The sequence below is a fragment of the Sturnus vulgaris genome, chromosome 4 (assembly GCF_052056855.1).
Source record: "Sturnus vulgaris isolate bStuVul1 chromosome 4, bStuVul1.hap1, whole genome shotgun sequence".
NCBI lineage: Eukaryota > Metazoa > Chordata > Aves > Passeriformes > Sturnidae > Sturnus > Sturnus vulgaris.
The window spans coordinates 27,469,133-27,496,390 of record NC_142246.1 but is presented as its reverse complement, the minus strand read 5'-3'; the positions used below and the strand labels follow the sequence as shown (position 1 = coordinate 27,496,390).

At 40.5% G+C, this 27,258-nt stretch overlaps 2 protein-coding genes across 9 annotated transcripts in view; one reads left to right on the top strand and one right to left on the bottom strand.

Annotated features, from left to right (window-relative positions):
* The window catches only part of PAICS (phosphoribosylaminoimidazole carboxylase and phosphoribosylaminoimidazolesuccinocarboxamide synthase), a 40,306-nt gene that overhangs the window by 4,931 nt on the left and 8,117 nt on the right, over positions 1 to 27,258 (bottom strand). For 2 of the 8 annotated variants that reach the window (XM_088163402.1, XM_088163404.1), the window contains exons 3-14: positions 26,694 to 27,131; positions 25,584 to 25,673; positions 24,783 to 24,854; positions 18,368 to 18,439; positions 17,314 to 17,715; positions 15,842 to 15,898; positions 14,667 to 14,857; positions 5,120 to 5,165; positions 4,258 to 4,455; positions 1,231 to 1,409; positions 403 to 582; positions 199 to 312 (exon numbers count right to left, since the gene is read on the bottom strand). In XM_088163402.1, the coding sequence (XP_088019528.1) occupies positions 199 to 312; positions 403 to 582; positions 1,231 to 1,409; positions 4,258 to 4,455; positions 5,120 to 5,165; positions 14,667 to 14,857; positions 15,842 to 15,898; positions 17,314 to 17,715; positions 18,368 to 18,439; positions 24,783 to 24,854; positions 25,584 to 25,673; positions 26,694 to 27,131 (2,039 nt within the window). Of the gene's footprint in view, positions 1 to 198; positions 313 to 402; positions 583 to 1,230; positions 1,410 to 4,257; positions 4,456 to 5,119; positions 5,166 to 5,434; positions 5,516 to 6,478; positions 6,666 to 14,666; positions 14,858 to 15,841; positions 15,905 to 17,313; positions 17,716 to 18,367; positions 18,440 to 20,575; positions 20,663 to 24,782; positions 24,855 to 25,583; positions 25,674 to 26,693; positions 27,132 to 27,258 lie in introns of those variants that run through there. The other 6 variants (XM_088163399.1, XM_088163400.1, XM_088163401.1 and 3 more) reach the window with 6 other exon arrangements.
* The window catches only part of PPAT (phosphoribosyl pyrophosphate amidotransferase), a 42,139-nt gene continuing 20,464 nt past the window's right edge, over positions 5,584 to 27,258 (top strand). Inside the window, exon 1 of the mRNA XM_014873433.2 lies at positions 5,584 to 5,850. Within this exon, the coding sequence (XP_014728919.1) occupies positions 5,723 to 5,850 (128 nt within the window). The 5' untranslated portion in view covers positions 5,584 to 5,722. The remainder of the gene's footprint in view (positions 5,851 to 27,258) is intronic.

The following is a 27,258-nucleotide window of genomic DNA, read 5'->3' as shown; positions in this document are numbered from 1 at the left end:
CAGAGGATTTTTCTTTACCATAAATCAGATAAACTATTTAATGAGAACAGGCTTGGACACAAGGTACCATACAAACTACTCCATAACAAGATAAGACCATCTAGAAAAAGCCACTCTGAAAGCAGATGTTAAACTGCAGGCTTTACTTTCTTCATTCTTCTCCCCCGATCACTTAAAAGGTAAAGATTAAAGCACCACCTGTTTGTCCTTTTGTTGGCTTCTGTCTCCTGCTGGCCACAGTCTCCATGAATCATTGTCAATAACATCAGCAAGAACAATTTCTTTCGTCAGCACATTAACACCAAACTCAATCTAAAAAGACAGTAAGAATTCTATTTTAGTAATTGCACAGAGATATTTTTCCTGTCAAAACTAGGATCATGAGAAATTAGATTCTTATACCTTCAGGTCGACAAGAGTGCAGTTTTGGGGCTGCCATGCTTTTTCTAGGATCTCAAAAATGGCTTGAGTAGAACGAGACATAATATCCACTTCAGTCTGGCCAATAGTAAGTCCAGCAAAACAGAATTTTGCTTCAATTATTTGCTCTTCAGACCACTGTGGATCATTATTAGCATCATCCTGTAAAGAAAACCAGAACAAATACACAAATTTAAGCTTCCTGTAAGAGGAAAATAACCATTAAAAGACACAAGGTTTTGTGTGTTGTTTTTTTTTCCAAATAACAAATACAGGCTTCAAACTAGTACTTTATGATTAGCATTAAAACAACCTGACAGTAACATTAAAAACACTTGCTGTAACACCTGACCACCTTTAGGGCACACCACAAACACTTTACATTACAGTTCACGAGATACACCTTTCAGCAGACATTCCCAAAGGAGTTCAGAATTGTAAGTGACTGGCTACTTACGCTCACCATGCAAGCACTGTTTATTTTAATTTTTTCAAATACTTCAACACATCTGTTTCAACTGATGCATTAAGCTTGTGCTTAAAAAGCCCTTACACCTACATTTTTCTAGTTTTAAGTACAGTTTGGCTTGTTACTCTTTGATTGCACTGTAAGCCACTACTGTATGCACTTTGGACAAAACAACTTTTGGACAAGAATGCAAGAAAACATTAGAATGGCAAAACTACTGATAGAGAGAGGATTGGTCAGCCACCAGCACTACTTCCTTTATCTGTCAGAATTTTACAGAAGGTAATACAGAATTCTAGCTCTGCTTAAGTTTGATTAACATCACAGGAAAGGAAACTTGCCTTGTAAAACATCTCAATTTTGGGTGGGTAAAACTTATACCCTTCTTTGACACCAGGGTTTCTCTTGAGGAAGGAGCCAGTAGCAATTCTTCTGCACACCCATTCAATTGGGATCATTTCACAGTGAGCTGCTATGAATGCTGTGTCACTCTGTTTCCTGACAAAAGCTGTTTTTATTCCTAAATAAAAAGATTGCACCTTAGTTCCATTAATAGGCACACTCCACAGTTAAAACAGCAGTCACAAACATCTTTAAGTACATCTGTATCTTGTTTTTCCCTGGACTTGAGACACACTGAATCTCTTCAGGGTATTTTAAAGCCCACTCCAGCCTTGCAAAAAGGCAAGTATCTTCCACAAGTCAATTTTATCATACAACACTCACTTGTAACTCAGAAATCCTATTCTTGAAAATAATTTTGTTCACAGAGCCTTAAAAAAATTAAATCTATCCCTCATAATGTTTGTTTAAAAAATACAAGTTAGCAGCAACCAAGTACCCAACCATGTTCTCTAGTGGAAGATTCATTATAGATCAAACACTAATTGGAGCTTTTCAAAGGAGTAACAGCACAGCAGTCTTTACTACTTTGCTTAATAAAAGCAGATGGGGCAGAGAGAACGGCTTTGTCCTCCCTTTCATCACAAACTAAGTTATTTAGGACACTAGATCTTGGTGATTTATTAGGCAAAAGACAGATTAAGAAGCATTTACACAAACCAGCTGCAACAAGTCAACCTTCTTACACAATTGTAAGATGATGGACCCCACTTTAAACAGGGACAGCCAACATGCAGATCAGCACTCTAAGTGCAAAATGGCTCTTTTTTCAATTTCACTCTTGAGGAAAGTCTCACTTTTCTCCCCGGCTGTTGGATATAGGTAAAACCTTACAAAAGGAAGGGCTTGTAAAATCATGGCTCAGGCCTGTTACTTCAGCTAAGCAGAAAAGGACTATGGGAAAGAGACTCAGCTGAATTCAGAGGTAGAAAAACAAGTTATATAACCACTACGTGTTCACGTCGTGGTGTATGGTGGTTGGTTAAATTATGTTTGTTATGATTCAAAACTATGTAGCTGATAATGAGCTAACTGCTTGAAAAGGCCTGGTTTTTGCATTAAAGCTGCTCTCCTTTGCACTGCCTGGGGACTCTAGTTCACTTTGCATCGATCACCCGATCAGGGCAAGACCATTGCCAAGCCAAATCAGCACCTGCCAGAAACAGAAGGCAAAGGAGTTGCACTCAGTCAAACAAAGCAGCTCTATTCCATTCCACTTCCAGAACCATAAAGGACAAAACAAAAAGCCTTAAAGTATGAACACCGAGCTTTCAAAGCTTAGCCCATTTCCTTCAAAGGCAGAATGATTTAAATAATCAAATGAACATTAAGGCCCCTGTATGGTTCACTACTACATTTTCCATCAGTGCATATGTGTGCTTTTGCTTGACTGCCATTAACTCTATTATAAAAGGCAGAGAAACTTTAACAGAACTTCGTAAATCATCACCTCTGAAAGAGCAGGTAAAGCAGAGTTGCGCAAAGCAAACAAACACCCTCTACAATAAGGCATTCCCGCTATCTGCATTTACACCACTCAAATAAGGAAACTAGAGAAGAACCCTGAAAGCTCTTTTGTTGCTTTAAAACACAGCTGCAGTTTACTCTGCATGTTTTTCCATGGCACCTGTGGAAGTTACTCCACGAGTACACTCATGGCTTTTTGAGAGGTCAACAGAATGGCTTCTTCATATTAAAAGCGCACATCTGTAGGATATGAAGTATTTTGATTGTTATCTTAAATATTGCCATTCAAGAATTAGGCAAAACATCTCACTAATTGCTCCTAAATGAGAACTAAAAGTCTTAATCAACTGCAAATATAATCAAATACCTAGGAGGCTTCTTAATACTGTATACACAACAGGCTTCCCAAGAAAGCCAGTGACTCAGGATTACACTGAATTATTTGGTATATATTTCTGTGCAAGTAATTCTTAAAATACAGGCTGAGACAAAGATATAACTCTAGAGAACCCATCTTTCTCTTCCCCATATGAAACATGCTAGGACTTCAGTTTGTTTGAGAGCTATCACCACACCTTATAACAGATAATACAAATTCTAGAATAACTCAGCTGGTGCCTGAAACAGTCTGTGCAAGTATTTCAAAGCATTTGGAGCACACAGCTATAAGCGATCTTAGCTAAGCTTACCAATGCCTCTATTCTAGTACTTAGAGCAGACTCCTCACCAGCACGGATTCCTCTTTGCAACTTACAAACTACTCAGTCAAAGACACTTCAAAATGCTTTCTCAAAGCAAAGCTACTGGCTCCATTTTTGGAAGTGTGGTGCAAAACTCACTTGAGTGATTTAAGTTATGCACTCAGTGAAAACTCACTGCTAGCATCAGAGTTACTTGGAATCTTTCTAAAATAAAGATTAAGCTCCTGATATATTCAATACAGACTGATAAACGTATTTTGCAATGTGGTCCGCACAAGTGTTACATGCAAAGCTTACAGGAAGTCTATGCTGCTGTAACACACAACTGAGGGGGGGAAAAACACTCTAATTTTATGTTTCAGCTTACGTACACAGATTTCATACAGCCTAGACATGGTGCTGTAGTGCCACTAGCTATAAGTGCATTCTGGGCATGCAGATGTAGTAAAGCAAGGCAGATGCATCCAGCCCAGAGCTACACGTAAGGAGGTGTAGGGTATGGAAGAACTGACAAAAGGAGAGGGGAGGGGATTAGAGGCATGTCCAAACAAGTAGAAAAAAATATTGCAGTTATCTGCAACATTAGATTACTGCAGATACTCTCATGTTCCAAATGAATAAGTCACTCACCCAGCTCTAAAGTACCCGAGAGAAAAGCATAATTAAAACCTAATAGAAAAGAAACTAAAAAAAACCACGAGAGCCTCAAGGCAGGTTAAACTCTTCTATAAAACAACACTGTTTTGTAATAATGTCTGTAACATACAAGCATACACACCCTACCTCAAAACTACTTACCAGCTTCCTGGAGCAGCTGAAACACACAACTTGTCGTTGTGTTGGAAATGGCAGCCTTCCCCTCCATTCGGTCCTTCCTGGCTGCATTTCCCGCCGTTATTTGGTCTTTTGACTGCATGAGAACACATCCTGGGATATCTGGCAGCTCGTACACTTCTTTCGTTTTACCTTCATTAACTTTTTTGCCAAGTTTCAGGTCTAGAGGAAAAAACCAAAAAAAAAACAAAAAAACCCAACAACACACACACACGGCGAAAAAAAAAAAGTTATTTTTGCACCACAAAAACTTGTTTACTTCCGCACTCAGAGCCACCACCTTCGAGTCGATGGGGATCCAGCAGGACCCCATGCTGTGGTCCCTGACCACGAGGAGGATTTGGCCACGTTCCCCGTAACAGCTCGAGGTTTCCGCCCGTTGCTCCCGGCGCCACGGGGCTGTGTCAGCCGCCGCCGGGCAGCTCCGGCCGTGCCCCAGCCGCCCCCACCGCCCAGCTCCACTGGGAGCCGCCGCCTCAGCGGGGCGGCCAAGAGCCCCGCCGCTTTTGTCTTTTTTTTCTTCCGACTTCGGGGCAGTCCCGGAGCTCCGCGGTACGAGCGGCGTGGGGCGGCTGCAGCCTGAACCATCCTGCGCCCGGAGGCGTTCCCGCCACCTCTCCTGCAGCCCTGCCCGCCCTCCCGCACGAGCGACTACCCACGGAAAAACAAGTTATTAAAAACCCCAAAAAATTAAAACTACGCTAGGAAAAAGTTGCTTCCCAAGCACCTACACCCCAAGCCGCTGAGCGGGCACCGGCCCCCCGAGAGCGGCACCTCCGACCGACCGACCGACCGACCGACCCACCCCCGACGGCCGCCCGGTTACCTGATGCTGCGGGGGCCATGGCTACGGCGGGAGCGGGCGCGGGCACCTAGGGCACAGGAGAGAGCCTGAGCTCACGCCACACGGCTCGGCCGCCGGGGTAAGAAGGGGCCGGCGGAAGGGGCGGGCAGCCCGGGCAGCGGGCAGCGACGCCGCCCGCCAATCGCCGCCCTACGCCGCGGGGCGGCCCCGCCGAGCCCCTCGAGCGAACCCCGGACGGCGGCATCACCCCCCCGTCCCGTGCAAACAGCCCCGGCCCTCTGCTCGGCCAATGCCGGCGCCACGCCGCGCCCGGCCCCCGCCCCCCCGCGCCCTCACCCCGCGGGCAAACATTCCCTCGGCCTGGTGCGCCCCGCGGGGTCGCGGGCAGGGTGGAATCTAGGAGAGGCGGGGCCGGGCAAGGCGGCGGAGCGGGCTGGGGCTGCGGTGTCGCCCCCCCGTATGTAAATGAGGGCGGGAGGCGTCCCACGGGCCACCGGGATCCCCGGGCGGAGCGGCGGTGTGGGCTGAGCGTGCCGCCGGCAGCAGCGCGCGGGAGCCGCTGGAGCGGGGCCGGGACTTGGGAGCGGGAGCGCGGCCGCCGCGCCACCACGTGCTGCCCGCGCCATGGAGCTGGAGGAGCTGGGCATCCGGGAGGAGTGCGGCGTGTTCGGCTGCATCGCCTCCGGCGCCTGGCCCACGGAGCTGGACGTGCCCCATGTGATCACGCTGGGGCTGGTGGGGCTGCAGCACAGGTACGAGGGGCGCGGGGGGCGAGGTGTGCCCGGACGGGGCCGCCCGGACGCGGCTCGGTGTCGGGCCGGGCCGCGGCGGCTGCTCGGGGCCCTGCGGGGGCACGTGCAGCCGGGAGGGCCTCGGGTCTCCGGCGGCGGGAGCGCTCGGGGAGGGGAGCGGAGCGTCCCGACCGGTCCCTTCCGCTCCGTCCCGGCGGAGAGCCCCGGCAGCATCCCGGAGGCGAAGTGCAAGGAACACCCCTCCGCCTCCTGCCTCCCGAGCCGGTCCCGCCGAAGGAGAGCTGTCGAACGGCTTTGGACCTCGGCTGCATCTCGCCTGAGTCGCATCCGCTCTCGCTGCTGGGGCCGCGCCACCGGCCCGGGCGTTCGCACGTCCCTGCGCGGAGCCCGCGGCGTGGCCGCGTCCTGGGCAGCGGGAATGAGCCCCGGGCAGCGGGAATGAACCCCGGGCAGCGGGAATGAGCCCCGGGCAGCGGGGATGAGCCCCGGGCAGCGGGAATGAGCCCCTGGCGGCAGGGGAGCACTCCCCGCGCAGCGGGATGCGCCCGCCGCCCTGTTCCAGCCACGCCGAGCGTGACCTCCTGCCGGAGTCGCGCCGAGGCCCGGCCGGCGTTCTCGAGATGCTCACCTTAAAGTGTAAGTCACACAATCCGAGGCTACCCAAACGGAGCAGTTCTTAAGCGTTTTTAGGCTCCTACTAGCGGTAGTGGTTTAGGTTCATCATCACGATACAATAAAATATCTACCTGGTATGTTTACGCTATGCACAGCAGACCTGTTTCACTGTCATCCATATGGATGCAGACCTACAGAATGAAGTTTGGGTTGTGCTTCGATTTGGTTGGTATTCAAAATAACAATGTTATGGACTGATATATACCAATCATTTTTTTCAGCGGTGCTGAAAGGGATATCCTCCTTGTGTGAACACATGCACAGCCAGACACGCACAAGCTCGTTTAGTAGTACATGCTGAGCCTGTTTAGTGTGCTTGACTTCATAGCTACAAAAAGTGTGCTAAATAAATACATTCCTGAACAGTCTAGGTAGGTAGGCTACCTTGGTAACCTGGGGATGGGTAAGTACACATGCACTGAATAGATAAAATATATTTTTTGTATTTCTGGGGTCACAGACATATAAATGTTGCTCAGAAATTGGTTTTGGACCAACAACAGAAAATCGTTTACATGGAGATTTTCTGTTTATTACGTAGAGTTTCATATACTTTTCCTGGTAAAATGCTGCATCCCTACTGACTCTCATATGCTAATAATTGTCTTTCAGCTGCAGGTATATGTATTTGCGAGTGTCCACTAAAAATGTTTTTATTGGGAGTGATACAGCCAAAATCCCAGGAACAAAGTCATGGTTTTCATGTAAAATGAAACAATAGTCTCATTTTAGCTTGCATCATTTTTCTATGAAGAGGCTGGAAAACATCTTACCTTGTTTGTGCTTACAGTTACACTGGTGGACCTGGGGTATCTTAGATGGAAATAAAATGATTGATGTATTTTCATTATTTTGCATCTTACTATCTCAAATTTCACTGCAGCCTTATTTAAGCTTTTCAATATGCTTTGGGTTTTTTTTTATTTTTTCTTTGATGGGCCTAATTTGCTTGAGCTTTTTAATATCAGATATCCCCTGTGGAGGACACAACTGTACACAGCAATACTTACACTATGATTGAAATTCATCACTCATTCACAAATTCTACAGAAAGCTACACACCTAGAGGCATATATGCACTACCTCTGATTCTGATCTAACTCAGTAATGGTCAAAATTTTTAAGGGATGCTTTCCTAAAGGTATAAATATTGCACCTGTAAAAGTGAAACAGGCTGTTCCATTAGGTATATCTTTGCAAGCATTCAATAAAATTCTGTTAAATAGCTGAGATGTTAACGTTCCTATTTTCTCTGTTAACGTTTCTCTCTTTGCATTTTTCCTATTACAATGGGTAGAAGAGCTGGCATCCTGATCAGGAAGTAGTAGGATAACAGCTATTTTTCTTTCTGCTTTTTGGGATGTCTCTTGAAAACCAGAGGTTTAGCATTAACTGAATCAGTAAAGTGCATTAGGCCCATGGTTTTAAAGTTAAAAACTAAAACATAGGCCTTTAAAAATAAGTAAATATGAAAGAAGATTATAGTAAATATTGATGGGCCATCCAAGTCAGGCCTGACTGACTGACTAACAGAAATTTGACTGGCCACTAGAAAACACAGTCCTTAGACATCACCTTCAAATCAGTAAGGATATTTATGTAATGATTACTGGCCTTTGATATGATGAATGTTCTTCTATATGCAAATTAGTCCTGTGCAATAAATCAAATTACAGAATTTGGTTCCTAATTTGTCTTAGATTTTAAAATTCAGAATTCTAAAGCATGGCATTGTATCAAGCTGCATTTCTGAGATGCCTGGGCCACAAAGAGAAGAACATGTTATTATTTCTAATCTTTGAAATCTTACCTGTATGTGTAAAAATCCAGAGTATTTGTTAGATGCCACAAAAACATGCAGCATAAATTCTCTATGCTTTGTGTTCTGATACAGCTGGTTGCAGCAAGGTGAAGGACTTTGCTGTTTCTGATAAATGGCCATGAATGAGTGATCATTTGTACTACTGTGGCAATGAAGAGATTTTCTTCAATTAGGATGTTTGCAGCTGAAAAGTTGAAACTCTGTAGGTTGAATCAAGCCACCAAAATATTTAAGCATGTGTTCAGTAGTGTGTATGAGTGGTGCTCACTGCTTCACTCACTGAAACTGTTCTACATGAAAAATTGATGTGTATATGTAAGTGAAATTTGGGAGCCCACAAGGAAGCTCATCTTCAAAGACAAAAGATAAAATTTCACTATTATGGCATTAGCAGAAACAACTTTAAAAGTTGTTTGGGGTTGCATTTTTTTTAATAATTAAAAAGCAGCTGCTAGTTGTTTAGGCTTAAATATTTACTCCTTTGTAGCAGAAGCTAGAACATAGCTTTTTATTTGCTTTATAATGAACTGTGAATTAAAATGAAAACCAGTATATTTCTACTCACAGTCTAATCAAGGCCTTCCACACACTAAGAACATTTTATCAATTTAACTTGACACCATGGTAACATTTTACAGCTATGCTAGCAGTGAATGCTCATTATGTTTGAAACTTTTAATTCTGCGCAAGAAAATCATGTTTCTCTGGCATCAACATTAACAAAGCTTAAAAGTGGATGGTGTAAATAATCTCTGCATTTTGCAAGCCAGGGAACAAAGTCACTACAAAATCCACTGAAAGCATGCCAAAATAACATCAAAGGATATTGGTAAGGAGAGGATTTTCTTGGGGGTGGTGAGGGAGGGAGGAGGAGTTACTCTGAATTACAAATCTATTAGACGTCATTTGAGTCCTTGACCAGGACAAATTTACAAAGTTAATCTTCGAGGAAGTGTGATTTCTGTTAACTTTTTGCAAAATTCTCTGGAAAATATTTTTGGCAGTAATACTGTGTACTGAAACCTGAGTGTACCAGCTTTGTACTCTGTACTATTTTTAGAAAAAGTCTTTAGAAGCCCTCTTCTATGAAGGTGGAGGTCCCATTAAGTCAGAGAATATTCCTTGTCTCAGCTGGGTCTGTGTATGGAACTTGTTACCAGTGGAGGCTTGGCCAGTGTGCTTTTTGATACCTTTCCTGTTATTGTCCATTATAAAAACCCATATAACAGAACCCAGATAATTACCGAAGTCAGTTAAGACACTTAACTTCTGTTTCAATCTGGTAAAGTCACTGGTTGCTTCCCATTAGCCAGCCTTCCAAATACCTGCATTCAATATAGCATAATCAAAGTGTTCAACTATGTTTTATATACAACATCTTGGCCGCAAGATAGGGGTTTTTTTAAAGGCTATTTAGCAAGTCATTAGTATTGTGACTTACACTGAGAATCTTTCAATCGAAAAGCTTCAAATTGCAATTGTATTTGGATGGGAAGGAATTTTCTGAGGAAGTCAGATATACTACAGATAATGATCCTGATAATTTGGTATGTAAGGTATTTATCTTTTCGTTTCATCTCAAGAACACATTATGAGTTCAACATAGCCCTCATTGCCAGGTGCAAGAAGTGCAGTGTCAAATGTCTTAATTGAATACTAAATTTTGTTATTAGTCATATTTCTATGTAAACTTCCCATGGAATATACAAGGTAAGATGTTTGCCTAGCTAGTTATTGAGTCTGTATGCTATTTTACAAGAATATTCATGCTCTATGTGCTGGTAAAACATTCCTGAGTACTTTCAGAAACAGAATGTAGATGTAAAAACCCTTCTTTTAGTTCTGTCTTGGTTCAAGTTTTAGGCCATTGTGTGCTGCAGGTGATGACAGCCTGGCTTAATTACATTCAGCAAAGCTTGCTCCTACAGGAAGAGAGGAGGAGCAAGGCCTTTATTCTGTGGTGAGCTTTTCCATATGCTAGGTTGTTTTACACAACATCCTGCAGGGCTCAGGTTCCTGCACACTCGTTTTTGGGAAAGTGAAGAGAAGCCAGATTTCATTCTAACCAAGCTGAGGTCACAAAATGTAGTTCAGTCTAAGCTCTTATCTCTGAATGTGGAGTAAGGTGGAATGAGACTATGTAAGAAGGAGAGGAAGAAAGAGGAGGGAAACGTTGCCAAACGAGATACAAGAGGACGTTTCTATTATGTTTATTGTGGCCAACAGACCTTCCATTACATTAACCTAACTAGAGAGCTGGGGTGAGACTGTTCATTCTTCTTCACTTTGACTGTAGGTAAGTCATCCATGTAGGCATTATACAGCTCCCCAGTAATTTTCACAGGATTGCTCGGTTGGGTTGTCTGCCCATACCTTTGAGCCTAATGCATAGGGGGAGGGTTGTACACAGCAACCTGTGTTAGTTATCACTGGGTAGCTCAGTTCATATAAACGCTCCTGGCTTCACTATCTGCCATGTCTTACATTACCATTCCCATTAGGAAAAATAAAAAAAGCAGGGTTGCTTGGCCATGTGGATGCTTGTGCCAACACAAAAGAGACCTAGCTGCCTGAGAAACACAGGATGACTCTGAATACAGAGTCTTTAAAGCCAGTCATGCAGATAATGCTTGTGGATCCACCATCAGTGCAAGCATTTCTGCTTCCTGAAGCTCATTCTCAAAGCCTTTGCCCCAAACAGTTTCTCGAATAATCTAGAAGGGCATTCACAGGACTTTCCAAAATAACAACCCTATCAAAGATGTGTATAGTGTTCCATTCATCTTAATGAATGAACGTGCTTTAGAGAAGAATGAAGGTTTTTAATGTAGGTCAGAGTGGTAATAGTTCCATTTATCTGCTACAACTCAAAAATCTCAGTGTTGCCATTTGCAAACTGGAGAGGAGTCAGATTTTCCCTCAAACTAATCTTAATGGCCCTCTGGCAATAATGTAGATATTTGAGGAAAGAGAATACCAAAAATCCCTATTATTTATAGGATTGATGCTCTTGCTATCATTATTTGGTTTTGATTATTACCCTGGAACTTTTTCATGATCTAATTTATATTAAGATTCCCAGGATCAGTTACATGGACAAGATGGCTCGGTCTGGCCTTTCTGTTGAGGATCTATATCTAAGAAAGGCTCTCCTCCCAAACCGCTGCAGTCCTATGGTAGTTCCATACGCATAACCATTTAGCACGTGCCAGATGGTGGCCCACCCTTCCATGTCATTGGCCCATAAGTGTGTCTGTATATTGTGTGACTGTAATATATGTAAAGCTGTGATCACAGAAAGCCTAGCCACAGCAAAAGCTTGAGTGGATATAAAAATACACTGGAAGGATGAGTTGGATTAACTAATACTATTTCTGAAGGGAATGTTTTGAGAAATCCTTTGGCCTAGCAACATTCTATTTAGCCCATTGTCACTACCCCTGGGGATGCTGTCCAATGGAGACAGATCATAACTCTAGACAGCCAGAATTCTAAACGTGCAACATTCCTGGTAATTTTGTCTCTAAGCAAAAAGTTACGTGGAATTGTAAATACAACCAAAGTGAAGAAAGGTTGTCTTGATATCACTTTAGCTGTCTCAAGGAAATTAATTGTTATCTGTATAAATGGGAGTAGCACACAAATGTCAGATGATGCCAAATGCCTCATCTTGCATCTGACATTTCTTAACTATCTTTGATCGAAAATGAACAGCAGGGCAGAAGACAGCTTTCTGACAAAACATTTACGAAAAGCAAGCTATCCTTTGCAGTCACAAAGCAGAATAGAAGAGGAATCCCACACAAAGGGAAGTTCACCTTCTTTGGACATTTGTTTGTCAGATAAATCCTGCTTTCTGAAAAGTTTTCTGAGGAAAAAAACTCTTCACTTGGAAAGTAAACACACTTGTGTTATTTTTTTTTCTGTCAGTTCTTGCTTCATGTCTACCACCTAGTGTTGATACGAACAATTTCCAAGTAAAGACTGCAAGTGTGCTCTGCAATTCTCTGCTCTGACATGCTAAGAATTCAGCGAGTCGTTTTCCTCAGTGCTTTTGTGTTGTCCTGAATATCAGCATTTAAAAACAGATACATATTCTTGAAAGGTCTGCTGATTTTAATGAATTAAAAGTCTTTATTTTTTTATTTTCTGGAAGGAGATAAAGAGGGATTTAGGGGCCATTGTACTGAATGACAGCAAGGTTTGGAAAGATTTGGATCCTTGTGCATCACACAGAATTTAAAATTAAGTTTGTCATCTCTGCAGTGCTAACTGCTTCTATGAGGTTAGTATTTCTTCTAAAAGTACAGGCACACTGCAACAAAAATAACTTTTCAGCTGCTCAGAGTTAGTCCTGACACATCTGAGAATGTGCTTCAACTCACACAGAAAAACCACTTAGGGTTTTTTCTTACTAGATGGGCTAGTCTTGTGTGAGGTTAGTGAGATGAACTGGTTTATAGGGCATCCAGCAAGAACTGGATTACTCAGAGTAGCATGGAGAAAAGGGGAGTCTTCTTGTTGAAATGAATTACCAAGTCAGTTTCAGCCTTGCACTCATGAAACAGAGAAGGTAGAGCAAAACATGTAAGTTACTCATTTTATTTTCAGTACAGTTACTTCAAATAATTTAAATCATAATTGAACTAAACTTAAATGTACTGGTTGAATTAAGGTTGGGTCACATGTTTTTCTAGTTCCCATGTAGAAGAACTGACCTGTGATTTTAGTAGTGTAGGAATGGTGAGGTCTTCAGTGGGTTCACCATGTTCTATAGGGATACCTGACTACTGTCATGGCAGGGGCAAACCTTGTCCTCCTTCCAAAGACAACACTTCTGTATGCAAGTAATAAAATGCAAGTTCAAGGGTGTACCTTTGAACCAACTCATTGTAAAGAGGGAGAGAAGAAAGATTTTTAAACCAGTGATGATACTAGTATTGTTGGAAATTATAGTTTCAGTGACAGTATTACAAAGCAAAGAAGGTTTATACCGAGAAATTAGTGTAAAATGTGAAAAGTGGTAGATAAGCATACACTGAAAAAACTATGTATCCATGTTACTGTGTAAATTAACATGATCAAAAAACGATTATTTTCTAGGGATCTCTCTCCTGACTTCTCTGAATTGTTTTTAAAATTCTAGTCAAATGGCAGATTAAATGCAGTTTGGTGGAAATTATTTGCCTTCGTAATGTCTCTCATAAAAGAATTGACAAGGAAATGATTAAGCACAGAGCAGGAAATAACGCATTATATCCAATAATATTTTTATGTAAAGTTTTATGAAGAGGGACTTGGATGGAATTTAGGCCTCTGTGTGTAAACAAACCTGGTGGCTGTTGCTGCTGCAATAAGGACTTGACTGACTTGAGCTCTGCCTTTGTTTATGCCCAGACCTGGCTTTGGCCGGGCTGTGTAGGTCTATGCCCAAACATGACTGAGATCCATAAAGTTGTTTTGCTGGAATACACAGAAAGAAAAACCCTGCAAATGTAATACAGACCATAAGGTACTTACACAGCCACAAAATGAAGAAGTGGCTAGTAGGATTTTGCAGACTAACAGTCATGATCTGGCATTTGTCTCTTAGCATGTCATTGTTCCCTGCACAGATTCTATGTTTTCTGTGGGTTACTGGACATAAAAGACCCCTTGCCCAGTCCAGAACAGGGACCATAACTCATGCGTGCCCCTTCTACGTGGCATCAATTCTGTGTGCTTTCTTTCTGGCTCACTGAATTCTCCAGTTAAGTGCTGCACATTGCTGCAAGCCTTCAGCAGGCAGAGGGGGATATTCCTTCACACCAGCATGAGCAGGGCGAGAGGCTAGGAGGAGGGTAAATGCAGGTTAAGGAGTTTAGAGTTGTGGTTTCCACACCAGCCCTGCCTAATCAAAAACTTCTCCTATGGCTTCAACACATTGGTTAATTGCAGAGGACTAACTTGTTAGGAAGACCGTGGAAATGGTAATTGGCAATGATGGGATGAAATTTTAACTGTACGTGTTTTGTTTGATCAGTTAAAGTATTATTTTCTTTCAATTAAGGCTGTTAATTGTGGCACATAGGTGAACCAAGATATATAGGCAGAAGTCATATTTTTTATTCAACTAACTGACATCACTTCTAACACCTGCTAGTTAAGGATTGTGATGGAAACTCACACCTTGTTTTAGTTTAAATGACTGAAGGTGACTATTAAAGGTAAGCAAGCTCATGTACTCATGTGGGTAACATACACTCTTAAGTATTTCATTTCATACTACTTGACAGAACCTATTTGCATGTTAATTTCATAGAAAGTTCATGAAACCAACCTGTTGTATGGCTGATGGATCAGCATACAGCTGTGTTGTGTTGAGGTCTTGCATTTCTTCCTGCTTACAAAGCCTTTCAAACAGTAACCTTTTGCCTTCCGTTACCGTGTGCACTCTCTCTGTTAATAGTTTTTGGAAGTGAAGTATGGTGTTTTCAGAAGCACTTTTCTTAAGTGGAACAGGTGACACCTCTGTGGACAAAAGCAAAGTACGTGGTTAGAGTGCACAAGTCAATGAACTGCTGACACTGAAGTTTAGCACATGCTGGATTTTCCTAAAGCTGTTCTTCTGGTCTGCTCTTTTGGCAGGCATTGCCTGGTGTTGTATAAGAGATCATTGTATAACGGAGAGTAGGAATGCAGCAGATCCTGTAAAAATCACTTATATCTCAAACTTTCAGTTTTGCCTACAGCCCTTTCCAAGAGGTACTTATATAATAGGCAATAAATGAAAGTCTGTTTAATCACAGAGTGATTAAATAGTGTTAGTACAGTTTGTGGTGGTGAACTAAACAGGTTGAATTCAAAAATGTAATGTTCAGATCATTTCTCTTCATCTGTCTGTAGATACCATTTTAGTATTAAAAATAGTGGTGAGCTCCTTAAAACTAAGTTTTTTTGTTCCTCATTGTTTGATTTTCTTTTTATTTATGGCCTGTCAGTTTTAAAGGAAGAAAAATAAGCTGCTGGCCTTCCCCATATCAGATCACACGCCACATATTTCTAATCTTTGCATCATTTTTTTTTCTCCATGATTCTCTAGTCTATCTTGCCTTTGACACAGCTGTCTTATTCTGTTTTCTTGTGTACAACACATTAGACATGCTTACAGACACAGTAGTGTAATATGAGAAAATCACATTCACAACTGTGTCTATCTCCACTTTCCCTTAAGCAACACAATTGAGACATCTTGTTTTTTAAATATTTTCTTTGCATATGATTCCTATAAATCAAGTAAGTTTTGCCTGATGTTTACCTCATTTATACTAGGGATGAGGACTGAAATAAATAAATTGCAATTTTCCTTATGCCTACATTTTTATCAGAACTGTTCTGCTGATTGTTGATTTGTTTGATTTTGTTGATTTTTAACTGTTTGAATACTGGATATAAGAATCTGGCATCCAATTCAACAGCAGTGTATAGACAGTTTTAAAAGTCAGGGGCTCTTACCATCATTCCATGTTTTTCTCTTGATACTCAAAGATCTTGTGTCTGTAGCATCTCCCACTGAAACTCAGAAGAGAAAAAACAAGGTGACTGAGTGTTTTGTCGAGATTCTCAAAGCACAGTCAGTCACATACCAAAAAGTTTTATACTACAAAAGCGAATACCCTAGGACAAGACACATTTATTTGGCAGATGCCTCAGATTAATAACTGAAGCTTCTTTTCTGAAAAGTTACTGTTTTACTGGCCATTCCATCAGTATTCACAGATGGAGTGATGGTCACTCCACATGGTCCTTTTCCAGCATGCTAAAATATAAAATAGCCAGGTTGGTTGTTGGTGTTGACAATATTCTTGGTGTGGACATATGCCTTATCTCATATCCCATATCTCTCAATTCATGGAGAGTAGAAACGAGCAGTAATATATTTGGTTTCTGTATTTGGAAGAAAATACATGTCTTGAGAATATGATCGAGCACAAGACTGAGGCAGGGGAGAACTGTCATCCCACAGCTCCATGGAGGTCATTCCAGCCACAACTAATGCAGAACTGGATGATGTCCTTGGACACCACACTAGGGCTCTGATTCATGATAGAGGACAGCTGGCTTAATGCTGGTTTCAGCAGTTTCTGTTAGGCTGTCCATCTGAACTTTGTTGCAGAAATGGTTCAAGTCCTCAACTAACATTTGTACTATTGCAAACTATTATCTAACATATTGAGAACAATCACTATTAGTTCTGCATTACCTTAAGTCACTGAAACCGAAGTTGCAGAGGTTCAGTTACTTCTACAAGAACACCTAAACTGCCTGGAGCAGGGGCAGGTGACCCTGAGGTCTGAAGCAGCTGGCCAGTCACGAGAGCCCTTATAGCAGACACTGTGTGGCTCCTAGATCAGAGAGTTTTTCATACTAAGATAGAGACAAACTCTACTTTGAAAACTGAATCTGCTTTAGTAAAATTAATACAGTTATTACAAGGGCTCAAATAAACCTCACTGCCCTGGATTTTTCTCTCTCTTGACTCCAGTATGTATTGAATTAATATAGTTTGGAGGTTTTGGAGTCCTTGCACTTGGCTTGATTGCTACTGACTTCTGCAGTTCCAAATGGTATGAGCTTGCAGCTCTCTATCCGTTAGACTTTACATGCCTGCTGTATGACTTCTAAAACCTGCCATGTGTTCCAGCACTATTTCACTGTATGTCACTTAGAGTTTCAAGAGCAAAGATTCTCCAGTAACACTGAACACTTCAGTGCTTTCACTTTTTGCTAATATTCTCACTTCTACATGTCTCCATGTACCACTTGAGTTCCCTGAGTGTTCCCTGTGTGACCATGCAGATACAGCTTCCCCAGTTATTTTCCCTCCCCATTTCTGGCCACATATTTCACACCTACAGCATGGCTCCAACAAGCAACTTAGAAAGTTCACTTGAAGCACTTTATCTCATCACTGAAGCTTTTAGTACCTGATAGGAGACTTGAGCTTTCACACCCCCAGCCTGAGGTTCCCAGAGGCTGTCTTCTTAAGATACAGTCAACTTCATCATAAAATCTCATTTTTCTCCTGGGATTTCCAAGATGTTCATTTTCTTTCTGCAGTGCACGGTATTCATATTTTAAGTTCTTGTACTTGGTGCGACATTGTTTCCAGTCTCTCTCTATACCACATTTCATTAACCTTCTGGCAATTTCCTCAAATATTTCTTTATTTCTTGTGGCCCCTTCAAGCATTTGTTGTATCTTTTCATCTGACCATATGTTTATCAGAGCCCTAACTTCATTATCACTCCAGTGTTTTCCTGCTCCCGTATCATTAACCGTAATAACTGTAAAGTGATTTTGTGCTTCTTCCAAGGGAATGTGATTGTCTGAAAATATAAATAAAAAAAACAACTAACTAAAAGTGCTATAAATACATGCTAAATATACATATATGAAAGCATAATTGCAACTAATGATTTATTTTTTAACTTTATAATTTTAGTATCCATACACAATTGTTTTCTCTTAAGTATGCCAAATGCGTAGCAAGTGGAATCTCTTGTTTTTCCAAGGCATCTAAAATTGAACATTTTGTCACTATAATTGAGCCACTGTTGTTCTTAAATTAAAGACAGATGTATCCAACATGTAGGAAAGCAGTAATCGTTAAGCTTTAGAAACCTCAGGATTGATGAGAAGTGTGGTTTCAAATTAAAATGGCAACATGCAAATGAAAAGGCTACTTGGGATTCAACAGAAGAAAAAAAATCTTCAGACTCAAAAATAGTCGGATGTAGGCAGATGCTGCTCATTAGATATGTACTGAAGGCAAACTTGAACTACAGTATTAATACAAGTTTTGCTCATTAAAGGAAAAGAGCTATGAAACTAATTTTTAAGTTTACTAACAAAGCTAGAATGGAATTAGGAGTAGAAAAGTAGAGCTGTGTTTACAGTAGAGATCTGATTGCTCCAGCTTTGGTACTGAAATTACAATGTGATTTTTTTCATAATAAATGCATGGAAATTAATACTCACCTGTCCCAACAATCCGTTTTGCTACTGGTGTACAAGATCTGTCTTCTGAGGTAGTGCTTGTAGAATCATCATCTATAGAAATACAGTTTTAAATAGGCTTGGATTTAGACAAATAAATTGCTAGTATTATTGTCATCCTCTGTAGGAAACATCTGTTTCCACCTAAAAGTGTCCTAAGCCCTCAGTCTAACCCATTAGTTATAGACTTGAAGAATCACAGAATCATGGAATCATTTAGGATGGAAGCACTAATCCTTTAGGATGGACTTAGCATTGCCAAGTCTACCAGTAAACCACGTCCCTAAGTGCCACATCTACATGTCATTTAAATCCCTTCAGGGACAGTGACTTCACCACTGCCTAATTCCAAGCTGACAGTTCTGCTGACCTCCCTCCTTCACCAAGAACTGTCATTTTGTGACTGCTGTGCCCAAGAGGCCTCCAGTCACCACCAGTCCTTTATTCACAAACACCAGGTCCAGTGGGTATCTTCCCTGGTTGGCTCCTTCACCAGCTGTGTCAGGCAGTTGTCAGTCACACACTCCAGGAACGTCCTAGGCTGTGTCTATTTCCAACAGACATCTGGTAAGCTGAAGTCTGCCCCAAGAGCCAGAGAGTGTCAGACTTCTCCCAGCTGCTTCTAAAATATTTCAGCTGCCTCTTTGCCCTGGTTGGGTGGTCAGAAACAGACTTCTACCAGGATACCTGCCTTGTTGCCTGGTCCTGATTCTTACCCATATATCCTCAACCTTACTGTCACCATCATGAGTTCCAGACAATCAAAAACACTCTCTTAACATACTGTCCCCACAGTCTCTCCTTCCTTGACACTTGTCTGCATATTCCTTAACACTTGCACCTGTTGGAAATGGGCCAAAACACAGCTGTACGTCTACTCCTAGGCTCCTGAGAGATTACTTTTTTTTTTTTAAACTGTTACCAACCTCCCCATGGCTTCCATTTCTGTGCTTATTCTCTCAACCATATGGACTATGTGATCTCTTCCTGTCTTTGGCAATGGCACTTGTGTAGTGCTGACTTGCATGATTACTGTGTTCAATTGGATATTACATGATAGGGAATTTGTGTATATGAGGCAGTCAGTTGAGCTGCATGACATTTTATTATTCACTTTGCATTCGTGTGACCTCACTATGTCTCAACTTTCAGGGTCACAGATTTACTTTATCCTCAGTGTCACTTGTGTTTCTGTGTGTCATTGTTGTGATGGCATTGCTCTGATGTTGTCCTCAGTGTCACAGTCACTACAGTTGTCTTTCACAATCAAGATCTGCCAATGCAAACAGCTGTAAAGGGTGTGTTGCATAGGGCGTCTCAACATCCAAATTACAGATAACATATTTGAAAAGAAAGCTCTTTCCTGGAATATGCCTGATGCATACAATAGAAATATTCTTATGGTAGAAACTTTCAGTGTCAAAGGCCAAAGAATTGCTCTTCATAGAATCACTAAAATTTATTTTCTTTTTCTGTTAACTTCTGCATACAAACAGCATTGCTGTACAGAATATTTTGATCCTGGGTGTCAGGTCACTATATTTCAGTGCCATCATTATGTCCTCTGATGTCTTTCTTTCATTATCTTCTTTGGGTTTTATGCTCATTTATTCCAGAATATTAATATCCCTACGGTGTTCTAATGTTAAATTTTCACATTTTAAACAAAAAAAATCTTCTCCTGATCACTTATCATTGAATGTACGACTTCTACATATTGCTGAGGTGCTGATTTCAGTTTTATATTTAAAATAGTTCAGAATATATATATGGAAATTGCTTGGTAGCAACTCATCTGATATTAAATGCAGTCCTGAAGTAGTATGAAAATACAGACAAGGTATAAAATGTTCTGAGTTTCTGACACAGTTATTTACCTTTCCATTTTATCCTCTCTAGCAACTGTATAAGGAAAACCGTTTATATTTGTGTCACAATCAAATGCAGACTAATCATATTCATCATAAAAGGAGCACGTTGTCTGGGAAAATAAGATTTTGTTATGATTATGGGAAGGAGAAATAAGCGTTCATACATTTTTTGCACTAATAAATAAAAAGACATAATTTATCATCATCTAGAAGTAGAACAAGTGTAATTTGCTGGAATAACATATGAAGCTTTGGAATCTGCAGTGCCCAGTAAAGTAGAATGTCCTGCTAAAACTATCATGACAAAGTCCTGACCTACCTATATCAATCGTCTCCTTCTTTATTTGTGTAGCTTCCAGAGCTGCTGGGGTGGAGTTGGCAAAGTCCCTGTCATATTCAAGGATGTCTGTAAAAAATAATAATTTACAGAGTTCTTTTTAACTAAACCCGTTCTGAGTGTTGTCTTGACAATCACCTCGTTCAGAATGCCACTGATGATAACGACTGTTAAAGATTTCCTCTCTTAATACATTAAAGCTACCATTTATCTGAAGTAATAGGCTTAAGAGCAGAGTGTACCCACTTACAAAGTAAATCCAGAACATCACATAACAGCTGCAATGTATAAGTTTATGGGTTACATGTTATTTTAACATGGATCAGAATTTGTAGAATGGTTCACTGATGGTGGGTGTAAGATATCTAGTTACCAGCAAATGTTCATGCAGCAGAACAGGCAAGACAGCGACCTGCATATAGGGTGCAAAAATACTGAAATTATTGAAAGATTCCCAAGTGACTGATGCCAAGAGTGTTTGAATTAGCCCCAAAAGGAGCAAGGACACTGACATATCAGGGTGCTATGCTTAGACAATTGATCTGTAAGACTGCCTGCCTGATGGAGACAATGTACTAAAGCCCGTCCTGAGAACGTATCTGCATCTGCAGCTTGCAGGGGTTTACATCACACAGCCGGGTGACAGAGTGTCCCTGGGCTCCCCTCCATGGGGAGGAGATCTCCATTTCTTTGCCATTGGCCCGCTGGTGTTAAGGGAGAATTCCACCCCTCTGCCCTGGGACAGAGGCATGGGCAGGTGGATGATGCAAGTGGTCTTGCTGATCCTTGCTTTCCAGTGAGGACAGTGCTCTACAGAGATTAAATGGTGAAGGCCACATCATGGATCAATGACAGCAGTTTTCTGGCTCCCAGCCTGTTCTCAGTCAATTCAAGAATATTGCACCTAAACATTGAGCAATAAAGTTTAATCTAGAGCCACTTTATTAAAAATTACCCCCAGATCAATACAGCTTTGTTTGCATCAGATGTTCTTTATGATGTGACTAGCATCATGTGCCTTTTTTTTTTTTTTTTTTTTTTTTTTTTTTTTGGCGAGCCAAGAATGTGGGTAGGGAGCCTGGCTTTTTTTCTAAAGCACCTTTCAGAGTTTTGGAGAGAGGGCACAAGAAGAGTGAGCCAAACAGAACAGCCATCGACAGTTTTTGGCATGGATAAAACACTGGCTCCATCTGCATTGTTAGTGAAGCTATAGACAGTTGCCAGCAAATATGCTTAATCTTACTCTGTGTTTGAAGCACTGCTCACAAGGCCACCCGAGCAATGCTGTCACAGTCTTTCCTTTCACCCACTCAGACTGATACAAGCTCTGTTCTCTTTTGGCACTCTGTCACCATCACTAATTATCTTGTTTTCTGGCTCATGAGGCAAGATTAGTAATTTGTCTCCTAATCCTTACTCTCATGTGTGTCTTGTATAGTATAAAAGGGACGTGGGATATGCTAAAACTAGGGAAAATTTTCAGAGTGTGGCTTATGTTTATGCTCCAACAACTTGCTGCCCTCTCTGTCACACAGATCTGTGAGAGTGGATACAGAAAACTGTGGATGCACAGTTAAAGAGTTTATGTCTGCAGCCCAAATATGCCTAGGCTAAGGCAGTGAATAATCAAGAACTTTGGGGTTTACACTTCTCTGAAACACTGCTTAACACTAGCCTGGGGCATATGTATGAAATCATTATCTTTTGACTTTATATCTGTACATTTTAAAATTCCGTGCACACAGCAGCAAGTGTTCAAGCCAATGTTAAGTGCCTGCGTACCAACTTAAGATCTTAACTTCAAACAACAGATTTTTTTAAAAGCCCTTGCTTAAGAATGTATCTTGGAAGTGTCACTACTTACTCCAAATTTTTTCTGAGAGGGACATATAGTAAAGTGTATGGGGTACCAAAACTCCTAAGAAAATAATGACAAGGAAAGGAATTTGTTTGAAGTAAAATACTTGGTGTTGGTATTTTTAAGAACATCAGGCTACTGATATTTCTTAGAAACCTATTTTCATGTCCACTGTTGTTCCCTGAAACTTCAAATTTAATCAAACACCTATACATACACTCTTTGGTCATACTGCTAAGTCTGGCACACATGGAATGTACTTGGAGTTTGGATTGACAGACTGAAGTAATTGGCTCTTCTGAATAGATTTCTGTAACAGCTAAAGTGATCTCATGAAATTGAAAACATCAGTGAAAATGAGTAAATAAGGTTTTATTTGCAGATCGATTCAGTGTGAGGTATGTTTTGCCAAAAGAGAGAGCAATCCACAGTGTTCCCAGCCTATCACAGGACAGTTCAGCTGAAAACCCACACGAGTTGGGGACTGTAGTGACCCTTCTGCTCCCCCAGCTGGGCAGTGCTGACAGCAGCATGTCAGGAACTAGGACAGGCTGTGCAAGGAGCTGTGAGGATTTATTTACCTTTGTCTTCTCCTTCTCATTTGCTGCTTTTTGAGTAGCAAATTCATATGGACAGAGGAGAAAAACAATACCACGGCACATCAAATAACTCAAATAATTCAGGTGTTCTCCTGAAACTGGTGTATTTGTTTTTTGACTAACATCACCTTAGTATTTTTCTTACTAGAGTATGGCAAATCCAATTGGGCTGTTTATGAAGACTCACAGTGGTGACAGTGTTACTTACTGTGGCTCATAACTCAGATTCACTGTAAGATCATGAGAAGCACGTGCACTCTGAAGCAGCCTGTGCATCTTCAGTGCATTTACACAGCTGCAGTTGCCAGAAGGCAATGCCTGCCCAGGCTAACTCTTATGTATATATGTATATATATATATATATATATATATATATATGAGCAAGTGTATAAACAGCTCTGGCTGCAGAGTACACTACGTGCATATACTGATAAGGAAGATACCCAGATGTGAGTTTAACAGAATTTCTAAATTGTCATTTATTTCAAATGGGGGTTTTCTACAAATTTTTTTAAGGCACACAGTACCTGTAATTTAATAATTCCATGCCTATTGAGAAACAGTTTTCTACATAAGTTCTGTTGAATGTGCAGGAGCTTTTAAAAAAAGTCACATCTTCTATGCCAATGATTGTGAGATATTACTCATATCAAACAAGCAGTGTAATGTATCACTGCCTGTTTGCCTTTTTCACTATTTATCATCGTGTATATTTATGAGTACAGAGGTACATACAATCTCTTTACTTACCAGTTTCTCACTTCAAAATTATTTGGTCTGTCTAGGAAAGGCATTAGAGATTACAGAACAAAGGGTCTCCATGATATTGTAATATAAATATGTAAATCCCTGCTTTATGCGGTACCTAATTATGTGACCATTAATAAAATTAAGGACTGGGTGTGTTTTACCACCTGAAAAAAATTATTTGAGTGTTTATTGTTTGTTTTGGAATGAGGGAAAGAATTCTGCAAACTGAACTTGATGGTTGGTTTTGCCTTGGAGTGTGGTTTTGCCTTTTTCCCCCATAGAAGTTTCTTAAGAGTGGACAGGCTGAGCCACGGACACTTTTGAACTACTCGCTATTTTAATTTTCCCCACAAAATCATATTGCATTTACAATTACCCAGAAACAAAAGTATGCAGTTAAAAAACACATATTTGAAAAGGGAGTTGGTAACCAAGGTAAACTACAGATATCTTTACACCTACACTTACCTTAAATGATAGAAATGTGTACTGAGAACTTTACTAGAAATATTCATTTAATTTCATCTTAAATAGCTTGTTTGGAAAAGTGCAGTCCAATATAGCTACAATATTATGTAGCACCAAGTGGTTGAAATCTGCCAGATAACAGTTATGGAGTGCTGCTGAATCTTTGTATTATTACAGTGTCTTACTACTGTCCATGTGTATGTAGTAATTTTACTTGTTGATATGGGAGAAATGGAATTTAGTGCATTTTTTAAGCTGTCCTAACTGGATTCCACAAATAAGTCATTTATTTCTTTCATATTTGTCTCTCTGAAAATGAGATTCCTATAGGCAATGCACTTTTCAACCTGTTTTTCTCCATAGAATGTGTTAAGTGTCTGGTAAAAGGTCGCTTTTTAAAATTTACTAGTAAATTTAAATTTATTAATGTAATTGCTATGGAATGAAAAAACAAACATGTCTCTGTCTCGTATACCTTAAATTACCTCTTATGATCAACCATCTCTTTACTTACTTGTCATAGCTGTTTCTTTCGTTATATGCAGAGCTGTCCGATTCTCTGGAGTAGTATTTACAGTAACATCATCTGTCAGGAGATTTTTAATTTCATATTAAAATCTTTCAAGTTCACATTAGGCTGTTTTAAATTCAGTAAGACTACTCCTTAATGCTTAATTTAGACCATGTTCTGCCTCACACTACTGAAAGAGAACATGAGGTGCTCTGTTGTGGACAATAAAACCTGACAGCCTGAGAGACTTTCATGTGTCTCTGGCTGGATGTTAAACTTCTGCTTCCCCTGAAATTTATATTTTCAGATGTAAACCATAATCTTTCTTTGTAAAGAGCAGGGCATATGACCTTCATATTCAGTGAAACTCTTAAATGAAGTTTTCATTCCCTGACATGAGCATTTACACAATTATATCGTGATCATGTATTATGAAAAAGAGATGCTCTATTAGTTCATGCACAGGAGACTGAACAATTCTAATCCTTGGGAATACATAGTTTAAGTAAATGTAAATGCAGTAGGACAATGCACTCAACTCTTAAACCGGTAGTTTCTTCTCTACATTCTGCATCACAAGTCTTTGAATGATTACTTACTGGACTGATTTTATCTAATTTAGCAGGACATTGTTAATGTGTACATAAGTACGTGATGGTTATCTCTATGACATTATCTCTTGCTTTTAAGTTTTCTAGGTCTCTGAATTTTCTACCCTTAATTACAATTTAGGCTCATTTTAGAAATAAATTTTAAATTACTAAATTTAGGTATTTATATAAAATAGAAGACTTTTCAGATTACCTGAATCAGAAACTTTCTTTATATCTGCAATCTGTAGGTCTTCTGACATATTACTAACAGAGTCTTCTTCACCTGTGTCTCCAGGCATTTCTGTGTAAATAAAGCTAAATTAATTAGGGCACCAATTTTTTATACTTTATGAGAACAGCTGTGGTGTATCAAATTAAAAAGTCCATCCAGCCTCCGATGCTCTTTATGCCAGCAAGCAAAGTAGATGCATTAGCAAAATGTGTAGAAATGGCAACTGAAGAGTTAATCTTCCCCCAAAATGTTCTAACATTTTCAGCCAGACTCTCTTCATGTAATATTTTTCTTGACTTCTCCCATTACTTTACTAACTTCTAGTCTTACATTTGGCCAACATAGTATCATTCTCTCACCTCAACTAAAAGTTTAATGTTTAATTCTGTTCTTAAACAATAAGTATGTTTCTGGTTGTATATACCAATAAAAATGTTGTAACTCTGGGTACTGCAGGTTCATCAGTCTACTCTAATTCTGCATTGATCATCCATTACCATTGTCAATAACCACCCAATACCAAGGGCAAGCTCTGCCAGCATTCTTAGTGCTGTTCCTTTTCCTATTTTCACTGTTGTCTCACCAGTTTGGGAGTCTTTCTCCAAAGGCCAATCAAACTGAGCTATTTGGAGCAAAAGAGAAAGACAATTTAGATGATAATTTTTTAACCAATGTCTGTTATTACAGATTTCTTTTGTTCAATGTCTTAATTTTTCCAGTAACATAGTCTGACTATCTCTCAGATCCATTTCTGTTATTTAAACTGGAAAGAGTCTCTTTTGACATGATTTTGACTGGAATTGTCTCTCTGTATAATTTTATCCTATGTCTTCATCTTTTTTTCCTCCTTTTGTTTCCCAGTTCTATTAAAAAAACGTACAGGGCAATCACTCAATCTGAAGTATTACCATATAACAAAAATAAAACTACTGGACAAAATAGTAAATTTCCATTCCATGTTTTTCCACCCCAGCCAACTGGTTAATCTCTCTGTGCTTTTTGAGTTTTTTTTTTTGTTTGTTTCTCTAGTTTCTCTAGTGCTGGAAAACTAAAAATTTTAAATGATATGTGGGTAGTTGAAGTACTTACCTACGGAATCCTTTTCTGATTTTGCTTCTGTCCATTCTGGAGGCCTCTCACTTTCATCATTATCTGATTTACTTGCTCGTTCCATGGTGCAGTGCCCCAGAATAGCATCCAGTTCATTAAAAAATTTCATACTTCTACTGGTACTCCCTGAGTCTTGGGCACTTTTTACACTCTTGTATTCATGTTTCAGATTTTTGTATTTTGTCCTGCACTGCTTCCAGTCCCTGTCAATTCCAAACTTTTGCAGTCTAGCAGCAACCTGTTCAAATATTCTTTTATTTCTCACTGTCCCCTCCAGTTGTTGCTGGATATTTTTGTCTGACCATATGCGTATCAAAGCTCTGACTTCATTAACAGTCCAGTGTTTTCCTCCTTCATTTGCTACTGTAGGAATAAAAGCCGGTGGTTTGGAAGCCTCTACTGCTGGCACTGGATTACCTGCATTGTGTGGGGTAGGGGAGAGACACAGATATTTGTTACCTGCATTGGGTGGTTAGGGTGGGAAAAGGACAGAGAGAATGAGAATGAAGGATGCTGTTTCCCTAGAGGAAGAAGGAGCAGAGGT